Source organism: Artemia franciscana, chromosome 13 (genome assembly GCF_032884065.1).
Source record: "Artemia franciscana chromosome 13, ASM3288406v1, whole genome shotgun sequence".
Classification (NCBI taxonomy): Eukaryota; Metazoa; Arthropoda; class Branchiopoda; order Anostraca; family Artemiidae; genus Artemia; species Artemia franciscana.
In genome coordinates this window covers 6,142,290-6,163,612 of record NC_088875.1, presented here as the reverse complement: position 1 = coordinate 6,163,612, position 21,323 = coordinate 6,142,290, and the positions used below count along the sequence as shown (strand labels likewise).

The 21,323-nt window shown below is 34.1% G+C and overlaps 1 protein-coding gene across 1 annotated transcript in view; it reads left to right on the top strand.

The window, feature by feature from the left end:
• The window catches only part of LOC136034442 (probable cytochrome P450 301a1, mitochondrial), an 84,676-nt gene that overhangs the window by 35,012 nt on the left and 28,341 nt on the right, over positions 1-21,323 (top strand). Inside the window, exon 5 of the mRNA XM_065715622.1 lies at positions 8,691-8,847. Within this exon, the coding sequence (XP_065571694.1) occupies positions 8,691-8,847 (157 nt within the window). The remainder of the gene's footprint in view (positions 1-8,690; positions 8,848-21,323) is intronic.

The following is a 21,323-nucleotide window of genomic DNA, read 5'->3' as shown; positions in this document are numbered from 1 at the left end:
TTATTAAAGACAAGTTAAATCCACAGTAAATACAACTAAAATTAACAGACTTTTGGGCATTTAAAACAGAGTTATTAAATAAAGAAGGTGAGGTAAGGCCACCTTGACGGACTCCTTTCAAAATATCAAAAAGGGAAGATTCCCCCTTTAACTTCGCCTTAAGGTGATGGTACATATACAGAAGGCACTTCACTATACAAAAATTTACCCCTTTTTTATACGCTTCAAATAAAACTTGGGAAAAAATGCAAGAGTCAAAAGCACGAGCAACATCTAAAGCACAAAGGATAATATGGGATCTACTTCTTTCTGCATCAGCAAGAACATTCATTGAAGCAAAAAGGGCATGCTCCTGGCTAATACCTTTTAGGTAACCAAACTGATGGGGTGGGACATAACATTTAGAAACAATTTTCTCCAAAATAACTGACTCAAACAATTTAAAATAGTACAAGAAACTGTTATAGGTCGGAACGAATCACACGAAGTAAAATCCTTTTTGCCTTTTTTCGGGATAGGGGCTATTTGACCAACTGTAAATTGATAAGGAACAACTCCGTTTTCAATAGACATTTGAAAAAGTAGAGATAAATGATTAAAAAGAAGAGCACTTGCATAATAAAAATGTCTGGCAGTAATTCCATCAACTCCCGCGGAATTTCTTTTCTTTAGTTTTTGACAATAAAACGAGTCTTCAGACAAGCACTTAATTTTTTTTCAAATTTTGACTTAAGAGCAGGATCGGGAGAAGAAAACTCATGCTAATAATAATTTATCCACTCAGGCTCAGGAATATTATTTGCATTAATGTGTTCACAAGGGCGTTCAAATTTTTTCCAGAGCTTCGAAGGGTTCTCTGCAATTTTATGAGCGTTTTTCTGAATAAGATCAACCTTATGTTTTCTTAACACTTTAGCAAAAAAACGCTTAGAACGTAGCCGCAGACCATTTATAGTCCCAGACTTAGGCCTGCCGCAATCCCTCCAAATATTCAGCCAAATTTTAGAAGACTCGCACGCAGAAATAAGGGTAGGGTTTTTTGACCAGCCCTGAGCTTGAGAGCCTTTCCTAATACGCTTGCACGGGACAGCTGAAGCTTCAGCACACTTTAATGCATGGTTAATTTCAGCTAGATAGGTGGTAAGTCCGATGGCTATTTCTTTTTCACTAAGGCCAGAGCGCGTGCACAACAAATGAAAGGGCACCTTTATTTTATTTAATATTCTGTCACATTCAAAACGAACATCTCGCGGTTAACTTCTTTCCAGTCTTTTATATAAAACCACTTTTTATCCGGCTGTTTAGGGGCATGAAATGAAGCATTTATTTTCAACTTTATTGGAAGGTGATCTGAATAAAAGCCATCACAAATTACCTCGACAGTTTCACAGGGGAAAGATGCAATAAAATGATCAAGGTTAGAAGTCGCTGACAGGACACCAATAAACGTGAAAGTTTCTGTTTTGTCAGCAACTGAGTAGGAATGGGGGAGGGAATTCAGAAGGAGTTGGGTTCTTGGCGATGAACTGTCTGTTAAGTCACAATTAAAGTCTCCTGCAATCAAAACTCGAGCATTTGGACGCTTTGAAACTCCCTTCACAAAACTCGCTAGCTTTTTGCAAGCATTTATGAATTTATTCTCTGATTGCGAAGAGCAGTAATTAGTTGGCAGGTAAACGTTTATACAGATTAGGTCCGAAAATTCGGCAGCAATGAAGTGGTCATTCGACTCAAGGAGATTGACGGGAAATTGGGAAATAATAGCTAATCCGCCTGAAGGTCGGCCATGGCTCTTATTCATTTTCGCTGGGTGAAATAAGAGATAAGAATTCTGTGAAATGCTGAGTAAATTTTTACTTTCATGAGACAAAAAATGTTCTTGCAGAAAAATTATTTCATTTGTACTTAAAAGTTCAGAGAGGACTAGGCCTTTGTCAACCACTTTGCCATTGATATTCCATGATAAGAGACTTAAGGCTCGAGCCATTATACTGACTTAACTTTACGTAAAAGTCCTTGGGCGACTGGACATTTGAAGCTGTAACAGGGATGATCCTGTGATTTGCACAATGCACACTTCTTGGTCCTTTGACAAGGAGATATTTTGGAGCTTGAATGACCATGGTCACCGCAGACTGCGCAAATAGCTTCATTTTTGCAGCTACTGGATATATGTCCGTAAGCTTGACACTTGAAACATCTTACCGGGAGGGAGAAATACTCAGCCACTTTGATCCTCTCCTAATCTATGACTGGGGGATTTTTTACAGCATTCATAAGATCAACTTTGGTTTCAAATTTCAATCGAAACGAGCAGGTGTTGCCAATCTGTCTTGAACTGACACATTTAGGAGTCAGTGCGCAAAGTTCATCGTCATTTATATTGCTGGGAACAGATCGAGCAATACCGAGGTGAGAGGGGCTCCTGATTGTTGCAGAAAGAGATTTATCACCGTTCTGAAAGACCCCGACAAGAGTTTCTGCATCAGCCTTGCTAGCTGTAACAACTCGCCAATTATCTTTTCTGGGCTGAACTTCGACAATTTTAGAGCACTCTCTGCCACACATTGATATATATATATATATATATATATATATATATATATATATATATATATATATATATATATATATATATATATATATATATATATATATATCATGAAAAGAGAAATCACCAATGCTACAGCACAAACACAAAAAAAAAAAAAAAAAAAAAAAAAAAAAAAAAAAAAAAAAAAAAAACAGAAGGAGAAAAGGAAGACTGTTTTCCTAAATTAGTGATTAATATAGACCAGCACTTGAATGAGGCCTTAACCCTACTCATCCATACAATCACATAGGTCAAACAGCATAGCCACACACAATCAACCATAAAGAATAATCCATGGACAGGCAGTCATGTCGTCAATAAGTATAAGTCGTCATTTACCGAACAATAGAAAAAATAATATAGACAAATAATTCAGAGGCAACACCCAACATAAGGGCTCACCAGGAGAATACACTGGCCTATATAGGCAATGAATTTATAGGCAAAGTATTATAAAAAATAAAAATACCGTTGCTCTGATAAAAATTTGCTCTTAGATTATGGGAGCGGTGATTTTATTTTTATTTTAGATTGTTTTACAAAATAATAGCATGACACCATGGAAATTTCGTTGAAACATATTCAATAGAAGTTTTACTGTAAACTAAGATTGTTGAAACGAAATTATGAAGCTACTTGACTTAAAAAGTAGTGTTTTTACTTTCTTTTCCACGGGAAATGGGTCATTTCCATTACAAGCTCACCAAAATTACACTGAAATGTTAGCCATTGAATTTGCGAGTATTTTTTTTTGTGGCAATATAGTTTTTTTCGCCAACAAATGAACGATTCTTATGAAAAGTTTGCAAAATCGCTCTTGACTGATTCCAACTTTTGATACTAAAATTGTATGAAAGAAATACTCTTATTCAAGTGATTGAAAAAAGGTTGCAGAAAAAATTAATTTAGGGAATGAAATCATAGACAAAAATTATACGCAAAAATAACGAAAGACATAAAAAGTACTGTTACTCTGATAAGAATTTACTCTTAAATTAAGGGAGCGATGTTTCTATTTTTCTTAAAGATTGTATTGCAGAATAATTGTGTGACACCATGGAAATTTAATTAAAGTAGGTTCAATAGAAGTTATACTGTAAAATAAGATTGTTGAAATCAAATTATGAAACTATTTGACTTGAAAATTATAGTTTTTACTTTATTTTCGACAAGAAATGGGTCATTTCCACGACAAGTTCGCCAAAACTGCGCTGAAATATGAACCATTAAATTCGGGAAGCATTTTTTAGTATCTATAAAGTTTTTTCGCCAACAAATGAATTATTTTTATGAAAAGTTGTGCAAAAATCCCTCTTAATTGATTCCAATTTATACAATAAAATTGTGCAAAAGAAATACTCTCATTCAAACGATTAAAAAAAAAGATTACAAAAAAAAGAATTTAGGCAATGAAACTATAGACGAAAATTCAAAGCACAAATAACGAAAAATATTAAAATAAAGTTACTGTGGTAAAAATTTACTCTAATTATGGAAGCGATGTTTTTATTTTTCTTGTAGGTTGTGTTGCAAAATAATCGCATAACACTATGAAAATTTAATTGAAATAGGTTCAGTAGAAGTTTCGATGTAAACTAAGATTGTTGAAACCAAGTTATGAAACTATTCTACTTGAAAAGCACAGTTTAGTTTGTTTTTCACAAGAAATTCCGTAAGATTTTCGTAAGAGATTTCCGTAAAGGCTTCCGTAAATATAAAGGAGACAAAAATCGCTCTAAATAGAACCTTTTCCTTTAAGCTCCAAAGTTTTGAAAAGTAATAAAAGAACACTGAAAAAAAATTACTGGCTTACATGTATATTATTGAATAAGAAAATCGTTATTTTCGTTGTCTTTATAGACTTTACCACCAAAAAATTTAAATATGTGCATACAAAGTTCACAAAAGTAAATCTTACTTAGAACTGTTCAATATAAATCCAAGTTTTGAAACAAAGTAAAAAAATATGAAAAATATTGAAAATATGAAAAGTTCCTCACTTTTATTCAAAGATGTGCCACTCACTCAGGAAAACAAAATGTTTGTTTTTTTCAGTTTGTTTTTTTCTTTTTTTTTTGTTTCTTTTTTTCTTCACTCAGGAAAACAAAATCCTCATTACGGATTTGATTAAAAAAAATGGATCTAAATGGAATTGTAAAAAAAATAGCTTTTAACAGAGCTTCTCACTTTTAACTAAACTTTTTGCAAAGAAATTGTAGGTTATGCGAAAATACCATGTATTCCAGTCAATCAAAGAAATTTAGTTTTCATTTTCGTTACAGCATTTGTTAAAAAAAAAGGTTATATTCTTTACAAAAATAGGTTTAGTCTTTAACCAAATACTAGAAAACACCAAAACAAACTTTTCTCAGATTCAAATGTTTACCATTCGGTCAAGGAAGAGTATTATTTGTTCTTTTTGCATATTTTGTTGCAAACAACAGAGCTATTTCTGTTTGAAGTTAGAGGTAGCGTAATTTTAAAGTAAGTCATTTGGCTTGACATACTTGGGAGATTCAATAGCTACAAATGTAACAAAAATACCCTTCACATTATGTAATTTGCCCATTGTTTACATATAATATTTGTTATTGGGAAATACAGGTTTTTAAAGTAGTGTATGGAACAGTTTAGGGTATTAAGTTGGACCTTACAGTTAACTAGGAGGGGGATTATTAATCAAATAAAGATTAATTGAATAACTACTGCTACTGTTACTAATGCTGCTACCACAACTATTGAAATAACTGCGACTTTTTCTGTGGCTACTACTAAGGCTATGTGTATCAAGGCGGAGATTTCAGGGAATGCCAAGAAAATTAAACTAAATCAAAACAAGCTATGTGCATACAGGTTGTGAAAGGGGGACATCTGCAGTATCTTAGGGACGCTTGAGAAAATCAGTTCGAAACATCCAGACTAGAATGAAAGGGATTTCAACTGACTAAAAGGCAATATACAGGCAAAATTCTATTCTAGATTAGGTGCTGAGGTCTGTCAACGCTTGGGTCCTTACCACCCTTTGATTAGACTGTATTAATTGTATTGTTTGTGTTATTTTGTTTTTCTTTCCTTAATGTTATGTTTTAACTCCGCTTAAATTGTCAAAACAAGCGGGTAACAAATAAATTATTAATTACTATATGTCCATACGAAATCGAAACCGTTACTATTACTCCAACTACTAGTAAGAATTAGTATGTTAAAGTGAGATTGTCAGGCAGGATTGAGTTAAGAGAGAAACACATTATGTGCGTGAAAGATACCAAGAGGGTAAACCAGCAATAGCTTAAGAATGACTTAGTGTCAAATTAATACTTACTGGTGTGCTCTGGGGAATGTTGAACTGAAAAGGCATTATGTACGTGCTTTTACTATCAATTAAACTGTTACTAATGTTATGAATAGTACTACTGCTACTAATGCTAATACTAGTAGTACTCTCACTTTTACTATTATTACAACTAATAATACTACTTCTTCTGCTACTGTTACTACTGTTGTTGCCGCTATTACTGTTACTACTATTTTTTTTCAGTATTTAGAGATCCATAAACCTAAAAATTAATTAAAAGAGTTCTCTGGCACAGCTTTCAACCTTGTTTCCTAGGTACTGTATTTTTATTTATCTATTAAAATTATTAAGCACGCAATGATTCTGATGAAAAAGATAAATGGGAAATATACCGCTAAGGTTTTGTACTTTCAATGTCATAAAATGCTGATTATCTTTTTAACCAACCATCTTAATCAGTGGAATAACCAAGATTACTAAAAAGAACAAATGAATGTGGACTAACAGGGCAGCTTAAGATAAAATTCCTTTATTAGAGTCTGAATTATTTTGAATTCATTAAAGCTATTAAACATGAATTTTTTCGTATCTATTTTATCCAACTGTTCGTGGTAACGAACTCTTAAATGAGGACCGACCCGGCTCAATAGTAACTGAAACTCTAAGAATTGGATTTTTTTTTGCAGATTTCAAATATTTAAGATTATTAAATTATATAAGTTTAGTCTTACCTATAAAAGGTTACAAGCCTGAAAAAAACTACCATATTTAAAAAAGAGGAGAACACTATTAGAGGTCATAGAACCTTAGTGGAAATCACAGCATCAGATTTGGGGTATCAGAAAACCCTTATGTAGAGGTTTCAAGCTGTTATCTACAAAACTATGAATTTTGTGTATTTTACCTGAAGAAAGATCACAGATGTGTGTTTATCGGTTCTTTGTTTTTTTGGTTTAGTTGTCCCAAGGGTAATTGTACTGACCCAGCAGTCCCATAATATTGGGAGTGGTAATATTCAAATGGATATTAAAAGTTCCCGTTCCCCTTTAAGTGTGCGAGAAATTGAAGGAAAAACTAGACTCCCTTCCACGTTTTTTTTTTCTCAAAATCGTTCAATCAAATTCTTTAGACAGCCATTTTTTTCAGGAAAGTAAAAGACAGAATAACTATGACTTTGAAGATAATATAACCCTCCCCCCACAACCCCGTGGAAAGGTCTTTAAGTTACAACATTTTCCCACTTTTTACGCATATTATTTGTTATTGTGAAGCGTGGATATATTTTTGGATGAGGTGGGGGTGAATTTTTGCTGGTTGGATTGTTTGCGGGGATAATTTGCCATGGGAAGCGTGCCATGGGGGAATTTTTCAGGAGAAATTTTACACCGGAGAAATTTACCCAAATTGCTGCAGGAAATTCTTCTGATGTATTGCTTTCTCTTTGCCGACTCAATTTTACCCGAAAAGATGTTAAGGATACTTTCCCGGGGGAGTTTTACCAAGATTAAATTGTCTTGAGAAAAAACCCGTGGGAAGGAGGGATTTTTCCATGAAGGTGAAGTCAGGTTTCCTTGCATTATTTAAAAACGATTAGAAGTTAAATTAAAAGAACAAGTTTATTAAACTAAAATTAAGGAGCAACATTAAGTTTAAGACGAACAAAAATTGTGACGTATAAAAGGGGGATTGCTGCTCCCCAGTTTCTCGCTCTTTACGCTCAAATTGGAATTTTGTTCCAATTCTTTAAGAACTACTTCTGGAACACTGTATTTGCTTAATTAGAACAACAAGAAGCTTTTTTAAGTTTTAAAAATGCTTTAGCATGAAGAGCGAGTCGTTGAGAAGGAGTGACTCCCCCCTAATATAAGTAATAATTTATGTTCGTCTAAGTTTTAATGTTGCTCCTTACTTTCAGTTGAAGAATTTTTTTTACATTTTATTTTCGGTAATTGTAAGTTAAGTTCCGATCTTTGAATTTGAAAGGGGCGTCATCCCAATGCTTATTGTGTGCTAGCACTACCCTTTAGTAGTATTAGCAGCAGTATTAGTAGCAGTAGGCATATACCCCCATTTGATTTTATCAATATCTTCTTAACAGGCCCTAAATGTTTCAATTTAATTTCTCCGTCGTTAGTTTAAGTAGTTTTCAGAAAATTGATCATATGTTCTTTTGACAACCAATATTAGCGCGTGTGTTTTTACTTTGTTCCCCTTAACATTTCCTGAAACATTCATATTAATACCCTTAGCTTCAGTAGTAACAACAGTAGTAGTAGTAGCAATTCCATTTAATTCATATAATTACAAAACAATGTAAAACATAACATTGATCCAAGAGGCTGGACTAAAAATCACATAAAATATAAGCAAGAGAAATACTGAGAGTGAAATTAAAGTACAAAGGGTAACATAGAAGAAATCACTTAAGAACTACATCTTTATAACCTTGAAACTTTTTTACATATTTAAAAGAAAATAATGCTATTTTTTAAATACGTATAGCACCTATTTAATAATAGTATAATAATTCGGAAAAAAAATGTTTTATCTTTTTATTCCAGACAGGATCCTAAAATATGACAGCCAATATGCCTTGTGTAAAGTTCTATATATTACCAAATGTGTGGTGTATTGGAGGAATTTCTAATATTTCTTTTGGAGACTATATTTCTGACCAAGGGTAGAGGTGTGAGGCGAATTTTTTTTTCTTGTATATTCTTTTTAGGTACAAATGTTAATTTTCAGTTTATTTACGTTGGAAAGATCCATCACAGATGTGTAGATATTTCATATCCGTTTCAGGATTTCATTGAAACATATAAACAAGGCTTTTGAAAAACTGAAGCATAAATCAGAGGAAGCGGGTCAGACAATTCTCGAATCAATGCTGGATCGTGGTGTAAGCATTAAGGAAGCAACTATAATGGCAATGGATCTTCTCATGGCTGGTATAGAAACAGTAAGTTTGAGTGACTATAGAGCTATCATAATGGTAATGGGTGATCCAATGGACGTCATAAATACTCTACGTTTAATTAACTATGAAACGGTAAGAACAGTATATCATTATAATCATAACAGATATTCCAACGGCTGGTATGGATTTAGTAAGTTTTTAGGGCGCTTGGTATTTACCAAGTAAAAAAAAACGATCGCAAATTCTGTCGGCCTGTCTGTTCCGGTTTTGCTAGTTTGTGCTCATCCAGATAAGCTATGACGATGAAATTTGTCAGGCGTATCAGGGACCAGAGCAGATTAAATTAGAATTAGTCATTTTATCGATTGAACCATCTGAAGGGGAGTAGAGGGGACGGTTAATTCGAAAAAATTAGAAAAAGTGAAGTATTCTTAGCTTACGAATGGGTTATCGGATCTTAGTGAAATTTGATATTTAGAAGGATATCGTGTCTCACAGCTTTTATTTTAGATCCCGACCACATCTGGTGACATTGGGGGGAGTTGGAGGAGAAAACCTAAAATCTTGCGCTTAAATCTCCGCTTAGAGTGGAGGGATCGAGACGGAACTCGGTGGGAAAAATAGTATTTTATAGTATTTTTATAGTATTATAGTATTTTATATGTGTCAGATTTTTGTATTTGTAAATCGAGATCAAATTTACTCCCTAGACAACATCAATAGACTCTGCTGCTGAAGAATTTACCTTATCGAATACTAAAAGATAGCCTTAGTTTAGTTATCGTCCTAGCCATCTTTTAGAGGAATTCATTACATAGAAAAATCTGGCCGAAATTCGTTCACAGTAAAAAGTGAAACTAATGCATATATCTTGGCTACCATAATTAGAGGGGCTGGATGAACGCGAGTACCGTGAATATAACAAGCCTCTATTTAAAAATAAGAATGGTGTTTTCTTAATTATTAGTTGGAACGAGGGGTTTATATTTTTGTTTTGATTTGTAATTACGCTGTGTGTTTTATTAACTATGAAACTTTAATAATGGGAAACTATTCTCTAATAACTTTTAAAAACAGTTAGTTATGTTAGCCATGGGATTTTTATAATAATCTCTGAAACCAATCCTGAATCTCTAATTCTTAAACCAATCTCTCTAACAGGTCAAATATTATACAGGCAAAAACAGAGTTTTGACAAAGCCATAGCTAAAAATTATTTGTGCTCCAACTTCTTAAGTTTTCCAGAACTATTAGATTCATTTTGGACTGTACCGCAACCCTGCTTGTTTACTAAGATATATGGTTACTCACGAAATCATAGATTTACTATTTATACTATATTTTACTATATTTACTATATTATTATTATATGATTGAACTTAGCTGCTAAGACTAATCTTAAGCATAGAAAAATTTTACGCTCTACAGATTATCTAATTAAGGATAATTGGATATCCTTAATCCTCGGATAGCTGGATATCCTTAATCCTGGGATTCTATTAAGGATAATTGGATATCTTTAATCCAATAAGCAAATGTGCTTATTGTCTAGCAAATTTGACTAAGGATTGGAGTTTGTTTTGTTTTTCTAGATCTATTATTAATACAGAGAAACTGTTGTTCTAGTCTTGTGATCATTAAGTCTTGTGACTTATGATCTTGTGACGTATTATTATTTTCTAAGTCTTGTGACTTATTATTATTTTCTAGTCTTGTGATCATTAAGTCTTGTGACTTATGATCTTGTGACTTATTATTATTTTCTAAGTCTTGTGACTTATTATTATTTTCTAGTCTTGTGATCATTAAGTCTTGTGACTTATGATCTTGTGACTTATTATTATTTTCTAAGTCTTGTGACTTATTATTATTTTCTAGTCTTGTGATCATTAAGTCTTGTGACTTATGATCTTGTGACTTATTATTATTTTCTAAGTCTTGTGACTTATTATTATTTTCTAGTCTTGTGATCATTAAGTCTTGTGACTTATGATCTTGTGACTTATTATTATTTTCTAAGTCTTGTGACTTATTATTATTTTCTAGTCTTGTGATCATTGTGATCATTATAATGCCTTAATATTTACTTATGACATAGTGCCTTAATTTAAGCCAAATGAAGTTAGGAGTAAGTATAATTATTAACTAAATTATCAAAAAAAAAAGATGCCCCTAATCTTTGATTGAAAATGAAGTTAAACATAACGAAATATTTTATATATAGAGGGCAGTCCCCTCCTTAGTGTCTCACTCTTTACGTTAAGATTCAACAGCCCTTCTTAAAACTTTTCATTCCAATTCTAAGCCTTTTGTTTTTGAGTCTCCGTTGTCAAGGATATGGGATAAAAAGGTAATATTTTGCATAAAGAGTGAGGCATTAAGACGGCATTTTCTCGTCTATAAAATGATTTCGGGACGTTTCAGATTTTAGCTGAACTTCTTACTTTCAATAATATGAAAAATACTTCGTTTTCTTAAAAAGTTAAAGAGGCTGCGTTCCCAAAGTCGAACCTTAAAACGTACAGGAATTAGGAGAGGCAGTTCAATCACTCTTTATTGCATTTTCAATCACTCTTAAATTCATGCTCAGGGCTGACGGAAATAGGATGTGGTTTATTAGTGCCCTTAATCCACAATCTCTTGGTGTAAAATTGTGAAAATTAATTATTGTAAATTGCTTTATAGATCTTCGCTTTTTAGCTTGTCTGCTTGAAAGTTAAAAATAATTTTTGACAATGATATGCAATTTACAGAAAAAACGAAAAATGACTGGGGGTTGCTAGTTTACTTAATATATACTTATATTTATTCCTAAAAGCTATAATAATTTTTATTTATTTTAAGTAAAAAAGTGAAAACATTTAAAATAAATTTTGTTTTCAGTAAACTTCAAATAATTTTTTAGTCTTTAGAAGGCAGGGAAGATTAAGGTTTATCAGCCCTTGATCATGCAAATTTTTGCTGGTTTAGATTTTTGACTCGGCCAATTGTAATTTCTGCTCGTTTCCAGTTTGATTTATATATTGATAGTAATTTGTGGTAGTTCTATCCGCGGAAGATTACTTGACATTATTTCTGCTTAATTTTAGCTTAAGGGAGAGCTAGAAGTGGATCAAACCCAAATCATCTGAAAAGCTGCTAGTCCTAGAATCCAAATGGAAAACAACAGGTAATCGCAATATATACTTGAATAAAATTCAGTTTTTTCATTCCAATAGTTTTTTCCCAATTCTGTAAGACAACTAATTAATGTAAAGATAAGTGATGATTTTAATAGTTCCCTCTCCTTAAGTAGCACTTTTCCCTCTCCTTAGGATGAAATATATTTTCTATTAACTTGTCAGGACTTATACCCACGTGAGTACTAAAATTATACATCAAGACTTAGTGAGAAAAATTGATTGCCATTGAAGCGTTTTATGATTCACTTCAGGATTACCATGAATTTTCTAAAGACATTTGGGAAAAGGTAGGGCTTAAAACAGGGATAGTATTTTAAAATTTACCTGAGAAGTGATGTATTGACGCTGTTGACTATAGTGTGTAAAAACAGGGATCAAATGTATGACGAATTTTGGTTGGAGCTTGGATACTATTTTCCAACTCCCATCTGGTGATGGATTTAATTCTTTAGATGCGTAAAGAGAAAGTAGGGTTGATTATCATCAAGGATCGACAGTAAGATATAGAGAGGACCAAGAGGGGAGGGTATGTTTTCTACGTGGATCGAATCCTGGAAACTGACCCAACTGAACAACGCACCGGTGAAAAGTCAGACGCAGCTTTTCTTGATATGAACTTCTTTTATTCCTTGGCAATTTCTCATCGCTCTTTTCCCTGTGAGAATTACCAGTGACTTAACAATCTTTGTGATCCAAATTTCCCCAACATTGTCGCAGTTGAGGAGAATGGGCTAAAAACATGGTTTTTCAAAGTTGACTGTGAAATTGTTCTGAAACTTAATGAATCCGTAGAATATTTTGTTTTCCCGTGCACAACCTTACCAGCGTCTAAGGACTCCCTTAGTCCATATATATTGTTTTTGGTAGAGGAGAGGGTAAGCAGTGAAAACCTTCAAAAAAAAAATGCCGACCTTCATCTAAAATACAATATTGCTATAAACCATCTACTTTTGGGTTGGATGTTTGCCAGCGGTTTCAAGGTTACAAAGATTCATAAGGCCCAACAATTCGACCAAAAGTCCTATATGAAGATGCCTATTGACACCTTTTCCAGAAAAAATTCCTAAGCCAAAACGAAGGTTTATAAATAAATCTTTAAATTCGTTTCAAATTCAAAATAACATGTGGGAGAGATTGCGCAACACAAGTCGTTGTGATGTCGTAACCGAGCCAGAAGAGTGAGCTCCAATCATTACTGATGAGAACTTTAAATCGTTTAAATCATAGACTCGCACTTGGTCCTTTTGCATAGAAAAAAGAATTGTAGTTTTACATAAAAACATTGCTGCTGGCAGTGGATTTTTTAAAATGTGGAATTTTTGGATTTTTTTAAAGTGTGTGTAGGCTTCAATGGCTGAAATAGGGACAAGTCCGAGCGCATTATGGAGAGACTAATTCACTCTTACTAAAAGTTAAGACTTTTAGTAAGAATCTTTTAAATGATTAGGAAAATTATAACCACATTAGCTCTCGAGTAGACTCTACCAATCAGGTTGATTCCATATACCCGGAGCTAGTGAAGCGTCAGGCCCCAAATTAACTTTTATTTTAAAAATCCGAGACGGAAGAAACATTCCTTCATAATGAAGAAATCAAAAAAAAATTGCTAGGAAGTGCCTACATACTATGTGAAGGAAAATTTTGATATGATTGTCTAAAGAAACTGTATAGAAAAATGGTCTAGTCCCTTGTCGTGACATTTCGGTTATTAAAATTAAAAGACTATACGGCTAGAATAGAGAAAACGTCATTTCAGCCATATCAGACAAAGTCTATGAGTGTGCAGAGAGTGTAAGGATATTACCCCATTTTTATTACCTTACCTAGGACTTGGATAAATGTGTACAATACAAACACTATCTCGGTCTGGAGAAAATTCAATAATAGACAGGAAGGGAGCCCCCTTTTCCCGCTACGGACGTGTTTTGCCTTTCAACAGATTGCAATAGTTTTTTTCAGAACACATTTTCTTTTTGAAGTCAAAGATAGGTGGAGGAAAAAAAGTTCTATTCTCTTCCAAAATGTATGCATAGAAGAGAAAAATAAAAGTAACACTTCAAGTTTAGAATTATGCCAAAGAAGAGAAGAAACTTACAATTTTGTTATAAATTTTTCGATAGAAGAGAAAAAAGATCAACTTCAGTCTGAAATTTCCCAAAACAGAAAAAAAAATTACATTTATAGTCTGAATTTTACCAAAGATGAGAAAAAATTTCAAGTTCTCTTCTAAATTTTCCCTCAAATAAGAAAGAATTATATATCTGTTCAAAATTTTACCGAAGAAGAGAAAAAGTTCAACTTCTATGCTGAATTCTGGTTCCAGATACTAGTTCCAATATCAAAAACATTTGATATGCACTGACCGGGTACCCATTACCCATGAAATTAATACCCAGTCATGTTTTTCTCGTTAATTAATCTACCAGAATTCTGATACTTTATAAGGTGACATCACTGAAAAAAATTGTTTAGACGCGTTTCTACTGCTGCCATCAATTCATTTACATACAGGGTGACCCAAAAAGATTCGTACCCATATTTTATTTGATAAAAAATCCATTTTTTAACAAATATCCTTTCTGTTGCAGGACATAAAAGGTGAACCTTTGGATGATCGTTTGCAGCTATAGTTGCCCCAAACATGTCTTGGACCAATCAGCAGAAGATATTCTCCCTGGAGACCTATTTTGTGACAAAAATTATGCCAGAGTGTACAAATTCAGTTTCGAAAACTCAATTGTTTCAATCAAGTTTCAATTGTCAATCGAAAAATCAAGTTTCAATTGTCGCAACTTATTTTGCGACCTATTTTGGACGAAATTTTCCAAAATAGTTGTGGACTTATGTTCTAAAGCCACAGGGGGAACTTATTCAGGCTGGAAAAAGAGGAGAATATTGCTGCAGTGAGGGACTCAGTAGGATGCAACCCTAGGAAATCAGTGCATAGACGCAGCCAAGAACTCGGAATGACAAAGGAGTGCAAGGATATGCAAGGAATGCAAGGACAGAAAAAAAATTGCTGCAGTAAGGGACTCAGTAGGAAGCAGCCCTAGAAAATCAGTATGTAGACACAACCAAGAACTCGGAATGACAAGGGAGTCACTGTGGCGTGTTCTCACGTTTAATTGGACAGTGTAGTCCCTCACTACAGCAATGTTTTCTTCTTTCCTTGCACTCTCTTTCCTGCCTGAATAAGTTCCCCCTGTGGCTTTAGAAATAAGTCAACTACCGTCCCATGCTCACTGAATTTCGTAACACAAGTAACAATCGTGAATTTGGTGGAAAGTTGCGATAATGGAAGTTTTCGAAACTGAATTTGTACACTCTGGTATGATTTTGTCGCAAAATAAATCTCCAGGGAGAACATCTCCTGCTGATTGGTCCAAGATATTTTTTGGGTAACTATAGCTGCAAACGATCATCCAAAGGTTCACCTTTCATGTCCTGCAACAAAAAGGGTATTTGTTAAAAAATGGATTTTTTATCGAATAAAATATGGGTACGAATCTTTTTGGGTCACCCTATCGATGGTAATATTCTGTTCTTACTATATTAAGTGCTTTTATCTACTCCATTAAAGTTGCAGATAGCATAAAAAGAGATTTTTAACTCAGAGGTCATATTAGAGTAGCTGCTTTCAAGCTAATTTAATTTGAAATCAGCCGGCTTGCCAAGCTTATATCAATACCAATCAAACCTGTTTGATATCAAAAAGAGCACCCGAAATCCTGATTCAGAGTAGAAGTCAAATTTTTTCTCTTCTTAGGTAAAATTTAGAATAGAAATACAATTTTTTCAGTTCTGGGTAAAAATTCAGGGCAGGAGTACAACTTATTAGTTTCTATGGCAAAATTCGAAATAGAACAAACAAAATACTAAAAATACACTGGAATATAAAAACTAACAATTAGAACTCGGACTTGCGTATACTGAACAAATATTGACAAATAAATTCCTGATGAGTTGGGAAACGAAGGACGCTCCCTATTGTCTACTACTGAATTATCTCCAGACTGAGAGGATGTCTGGGTTATACACAATCTTCGCAGTTTGAAGTAAGGTAATGTCCATGGGGCAGCACCTTCATATTCCCTGCACGCACATAGACTTCGTCCGATATGGCTGACATGGCATTTTAATTTATTCCAACTGTTTAGTTCAAATTTTTAAAGAACGAATCACTATGGCGTCTGACCATGGCCTCTGACCGTTTTCTTCCCAGTTTCTGCAAACTCTTATGTCGAAAATCTTCTTAACAAAGTAAGTAGGTATCCCTTGCAGACTGTTTTGATTTCCTAGTTGTGAGTTTGCCCTTAGTATATCTTCAGACCTTCAAGCATACCGTGGAAAGTCAACTTGTTCCCCATCTCTCGTTTCATTCATTTCATGTGTTCCTTTGGGGCCTGTTGCTTCACTAACTGCGGGTAAATGGACTCGTCCCAATTGGTAAAAGTACATTCGAGAGCTAATGTGTTAACCATTATCCAAATAATCTAACAGATTCTCTGTCTTAACTTTTAACAGGTGTGAATCAGTGTTTTCATAATACGCTTGAACTTGTCCCTCTCTTGAGCCTTTGAAACTTAAACACTTTTTAACGAAATATCAACATGTGTTTTTTTTTCTATATTGGCACTATAATCGGCAATGATTTTGTTTAAACCTACGGTACATTTCGTAATTATTGAAAAGTACGGTATTCGATTTTTGGATTGTGAACAATGTAAAGTTTAAATAGCAATGATTCAAGCACATTCTTTTGGGTCAGTGAAAACCTTACAGCAACAGAAGTGTCAGTGTCAATAAACGGCTTAATATTTTTTGTCAAATTGGAAAGCCTTATTAAACTCTTGATCTTGAAACTCTTGGCTAGCATCCATTTCAAAAGAACGTTGTCAGTAACAATATTCTATTTCGGATGAATGTCAGCAATTAATGTTTGTTTTGAAGGTATCCAATGCATACATCCATCCCCCTAGAAAAAAAAGTCATATGGATTACGTGAGTACTTACACACTCATCTGCTTATGCAATAAAAAACCAAATTCTTTACCGAGTCATGAAGTTCAAAGTTATTTGGCCATCAAATTCAAAAAGCCATCCTTATGGCCAATTCTATTCGTCACTTGCCATATCAAGGAAATTTGGATCACATGAGTAGTTATGCCACTTACTATCTCCATTCGGCAAAGAGTAGTGAGACATTGCCAACTGATGAAGGGAATTTTGTATCCAGAAAAATTGTGTCCGACATTTCACTGGAACGTTGTCCAGTCGGGTCAGTTTCAAAAAGAAGATCTCCGTAGAAAAAAAAACCTTCCTCTTATGGACCTATCTACGAATTACACAAAAAAAACTGGTTTTTTTAACTGAAAGTAAGGAGCGACATTAAAACATAAAACGAACAGAAATTACTCCGTATATGAATTGGGTTGTCCCCTCCGCAATCCCTCGCTCTTTACGCTAAAGCTTTTAATTGCTTTAAAAAGTAGAATTGTGGCAAAGAGTCAAACTTTAGCGTAAAGAGCGAGGGATTGCGGAGGGGACAACCCATTTCATATACGGAGTAATTTCTGTTCGTTTTATGTTTTAATGTCGCTCCTTACTTTCAGTTAAACAACTAGTTTTTTTATGTAATTTCTGAACGTTTTTGAATTAATACATGTTTGATTTTGGCTCTCCACACATAAATTATTAAAATGTAATTTGCATATTAATTTCTTTTTTGGCTAAATGGCTTTCTCTTAGTTTTGATCAGACGATTTTGAGAAATAAGAGATGGGGAAGGAGGCCTAGTTGCCATGCAATTTTTCGGTTACATAAAAAGGCAACTATAAATTTTAATTTTTAACGAATTTTTTTATTAGTAAAAAATATACGTAACTTAAGAATTAACTTACGTAACAAACTTTTATATTCTTTAATTTTTATTATGTATATGAGGGGGTTTTGTGCCCTCGTTATACCTCGTTCTTCACACTAAATCGTAAGTTTTGTCCCAATTCTTTAAGAATGACCCCTGAATCAGAAAGGCCGTAGAATAAATAGTTGAAATTACTAAAAATGCTATAGCATAAAGAGCGAGCTATTTATCTCCTCCTAAATACCTCGCTCTTTATGCTAAAGTTTTTTAGAACCCCTCATATGCGTAATAATCCCTGTTCGTTTTAAGTTTCAATGCTACTCCTTACTTTCAATTGAAAAAACCTTTTCGTTTTTCATGTTTTTATAGTAATATTAGAACGTCCTGCGCCCTTTTAATTGAGTTTCTCTTCCCCCATGACACATTCCTCCAAGGAAAGATCCTCCCACATAGCCTCCTCCCCTTAACCCCACCCCCAAACCAAAAAATCCCCCTGAAAACGTCTGCACGCTTCCCAATAATCACTGTTCGTTTTAAGTTTCAATGCTACTCTTTTCTTTCAATTGAAAAACTTTTCCATGTTTATTTTTTCATAGTTTTTATTTTATAGTAATTTTAGAAAATCCTGCGCCCTTTTCATTGAATTTCTCTTCCCCCATGACATATTTCTCCAAGGAAAGATCCTCCCACATAGCCCCCTCCCCTCAACCCCACCCCCAAAACCAAAAAAAAATCTTCTGAAAACTACTGTACACTTCCCAATAACCATTATTATAAGTAAACACTAGGTCGAAGTTTTTAACTTGTAGCCCCTCCCCCAGGGACTGTGGTCATTCCCAAAGAAATAGTTGTGATGGTTTTTGACAATACGGAACAAAATGGCTATCTCACAATTTTGATCTGTTGACTTTGAATAAAAAATGAGCGTGGCAGGGGGCCTAGCTGCCCTCCAATTTTTTTGGTCACTTAAAAAGGGCATTAGAACTTTTCCTTTCTGTTAGAATGAGCCCTCTTGCGACATTCTAGGACCACTTGGTCTATACGATGACCCCTGGGAAAAAAAACAACAAATAAACACGCACACGTGATTTGTCTTCTGGCAAAATATACGAAATTCCACATTTTTGTAGATAGGAGCTTGAAAATTTTGCTATAGGGTTCTCTGATACGCCAAATGCGATGGTGTGATTTTCGTCAAGATTCTATGACTTTTAAGGGGTGTTTTCCCCTATTTTCTAAAATAAGGCAAATTTTTTCATGCTCGTAACTTTTGATGACAAAGACTAAATTTGATGAAACTTATATATTTAAAATCAGCATGAAAATCTGATACTTTTGATGTATGTTTTAGAATCAAAATTCTGTTTTTTAGAGTTTCGTTTACTATTGAGCCGGGTCGCTCCTTACTACAGTTCGTTACCACGAACTGTTTGATAACTGCTTGTCGAAATCTTTAATTAAACTTATTTTCTCTTTGCTGATTTTAAGAATTAAATCCATCAGCAGACGGGGAATTGAAAAATAATGCCGCCAATGCAACCCAAATTCTTCATAGATTTATCAGTGTTTTTACTTACAATATCCAGCAGCGTCAATACAGTACTTGCATAGTATATTTTACAGTAATCTTCCGAATTTTTACACCAATTCTTAGCCAAAATTCTTCTTAGAAATTCCTAGTCAGTAGTGGTGCATTGACGATCTTGGAGTGAATTACAAAACGCTTCAATTGCCGACAATTATCCCTCACGAAGCCTTGAGGTAGATCTGTAGTACTCATACGATTATTTTCACTTACATGTTAATAAATCAAACACTCTTTATCTAGAAAGTTTTGTTTAAGACGGAGGGAACTATTAAAACCATTATTTTTCCATACATTAGTAAAAAGACCTGGGGAAAACCTATAAGAATCTAGAAATAGATCTTATTCTAGCACGTAAAGACAAGCTGCTTCTCATATGATTTAGGTATGATAATGCGAGAAAAAATATGCCAGTGTGCCATCTACAATTTCACCTCTGCAAACGTGCCAACACTGGTCATATGAATTTCAAATCCTGTTTTATTTAACCAATCACTGGGAAAACCATAAGTCCTACGACTATCTCAGTTCTACGACTATCTACCTTAGTTTTTCTGCCCTAAGAATGACACATAGATAATAAATAAACATATTTATTAGCAAATGAACTGACATCATTTTTATACAGTCCTAATAAAGGCTTGTGCCAAATTTGCCTCTCAGTTAATCTGACTATCTGTCTAGGCTTTCTCTATAAATAGCTATGGCTTGATGCTCACAACTGCTTGATTTTAATTCAAAATTATCTGTGACTACGTACTTTGTTCTTACTGCCCTAAGAATGACGCATGGATGGATGATAAATAAAATTATCTATTAACAAATGAACTGACATCATTTTCGTACAATCCTAATAAGAGCTTATGCCCGATTTGCCTCTGACTCAATCATACGATCGATCATGGCTTTTTTTACAATTAGCCAGGACAGATAATCCGATTGAGTGACAGGCAAATCTGGCATAAGCAAATCCTACAGAGTTAGTAGTAGTTGGAATTCCGCATGTAAACCATAAGTAAGTACTGTTGCTATGTTTCAAATTACAAGATTTATGGGCTAATCCACTATGATTACTCCCCCGATAAAATTGAATCACTAAAATCATTACCATTGCAGACATGTACTTCCGACCTACCCTTAACAAAATTCCCCTTACACAAACAACACTCCCATTCATAATTACAAACTGATCCTCTCGTGATGGGGTCATGGGATAGGTTGTAATATGCTGCCCTGAAGCTGACTTATTAGCAGCTTTAACAAGTGCACTAATGGCTGCACCCACACAATCTCCCCCGATATCTCGAAAGCCTCTATTACTTGCATGGCATTTCTTTTGTCTCTCTTCGCATGTGCAAAAGAGACTGCAATGGCTTCAGGTTCTTTAAAAATATTTATATTCGATTAATCGTATATGTTTGTAGTTTAGCTTCGGTTTTGAATGCCAACTTGCCACTCCCTAGGAGTGGATTACTGAAAACTTTTGAATTGGAAGATGGCAATGTCATCGCTTATCGTTTCCACGGGCTGATACCCATGATGCTCACAGTGTCTCAAATGGTGCTTTAATTTCAATTCCTTGTTAAATGTAGAAACATACATTGGCAAATAGTGGCATGTTCCCCTCACAATGTTTTTACCCTCACATAAAACCTAACTAAGTACTGCAATATAAAAAAAAATGCCGAATTGAATATGACTCAGTAGCATGCTCTTGCAGCAGCTATATCCAGAGCTCTAATAGATGGGGCTCTCAGTGGATATATTACCCCCTTTTTATTTTTACGTTGTCCTCGTCAAATTTCATATCATACAATAAGACAGTAGCACCAATCTTTAGATGCTCATTAGCCCACTTAAATATATATATATTTCTAATAGCTATTGG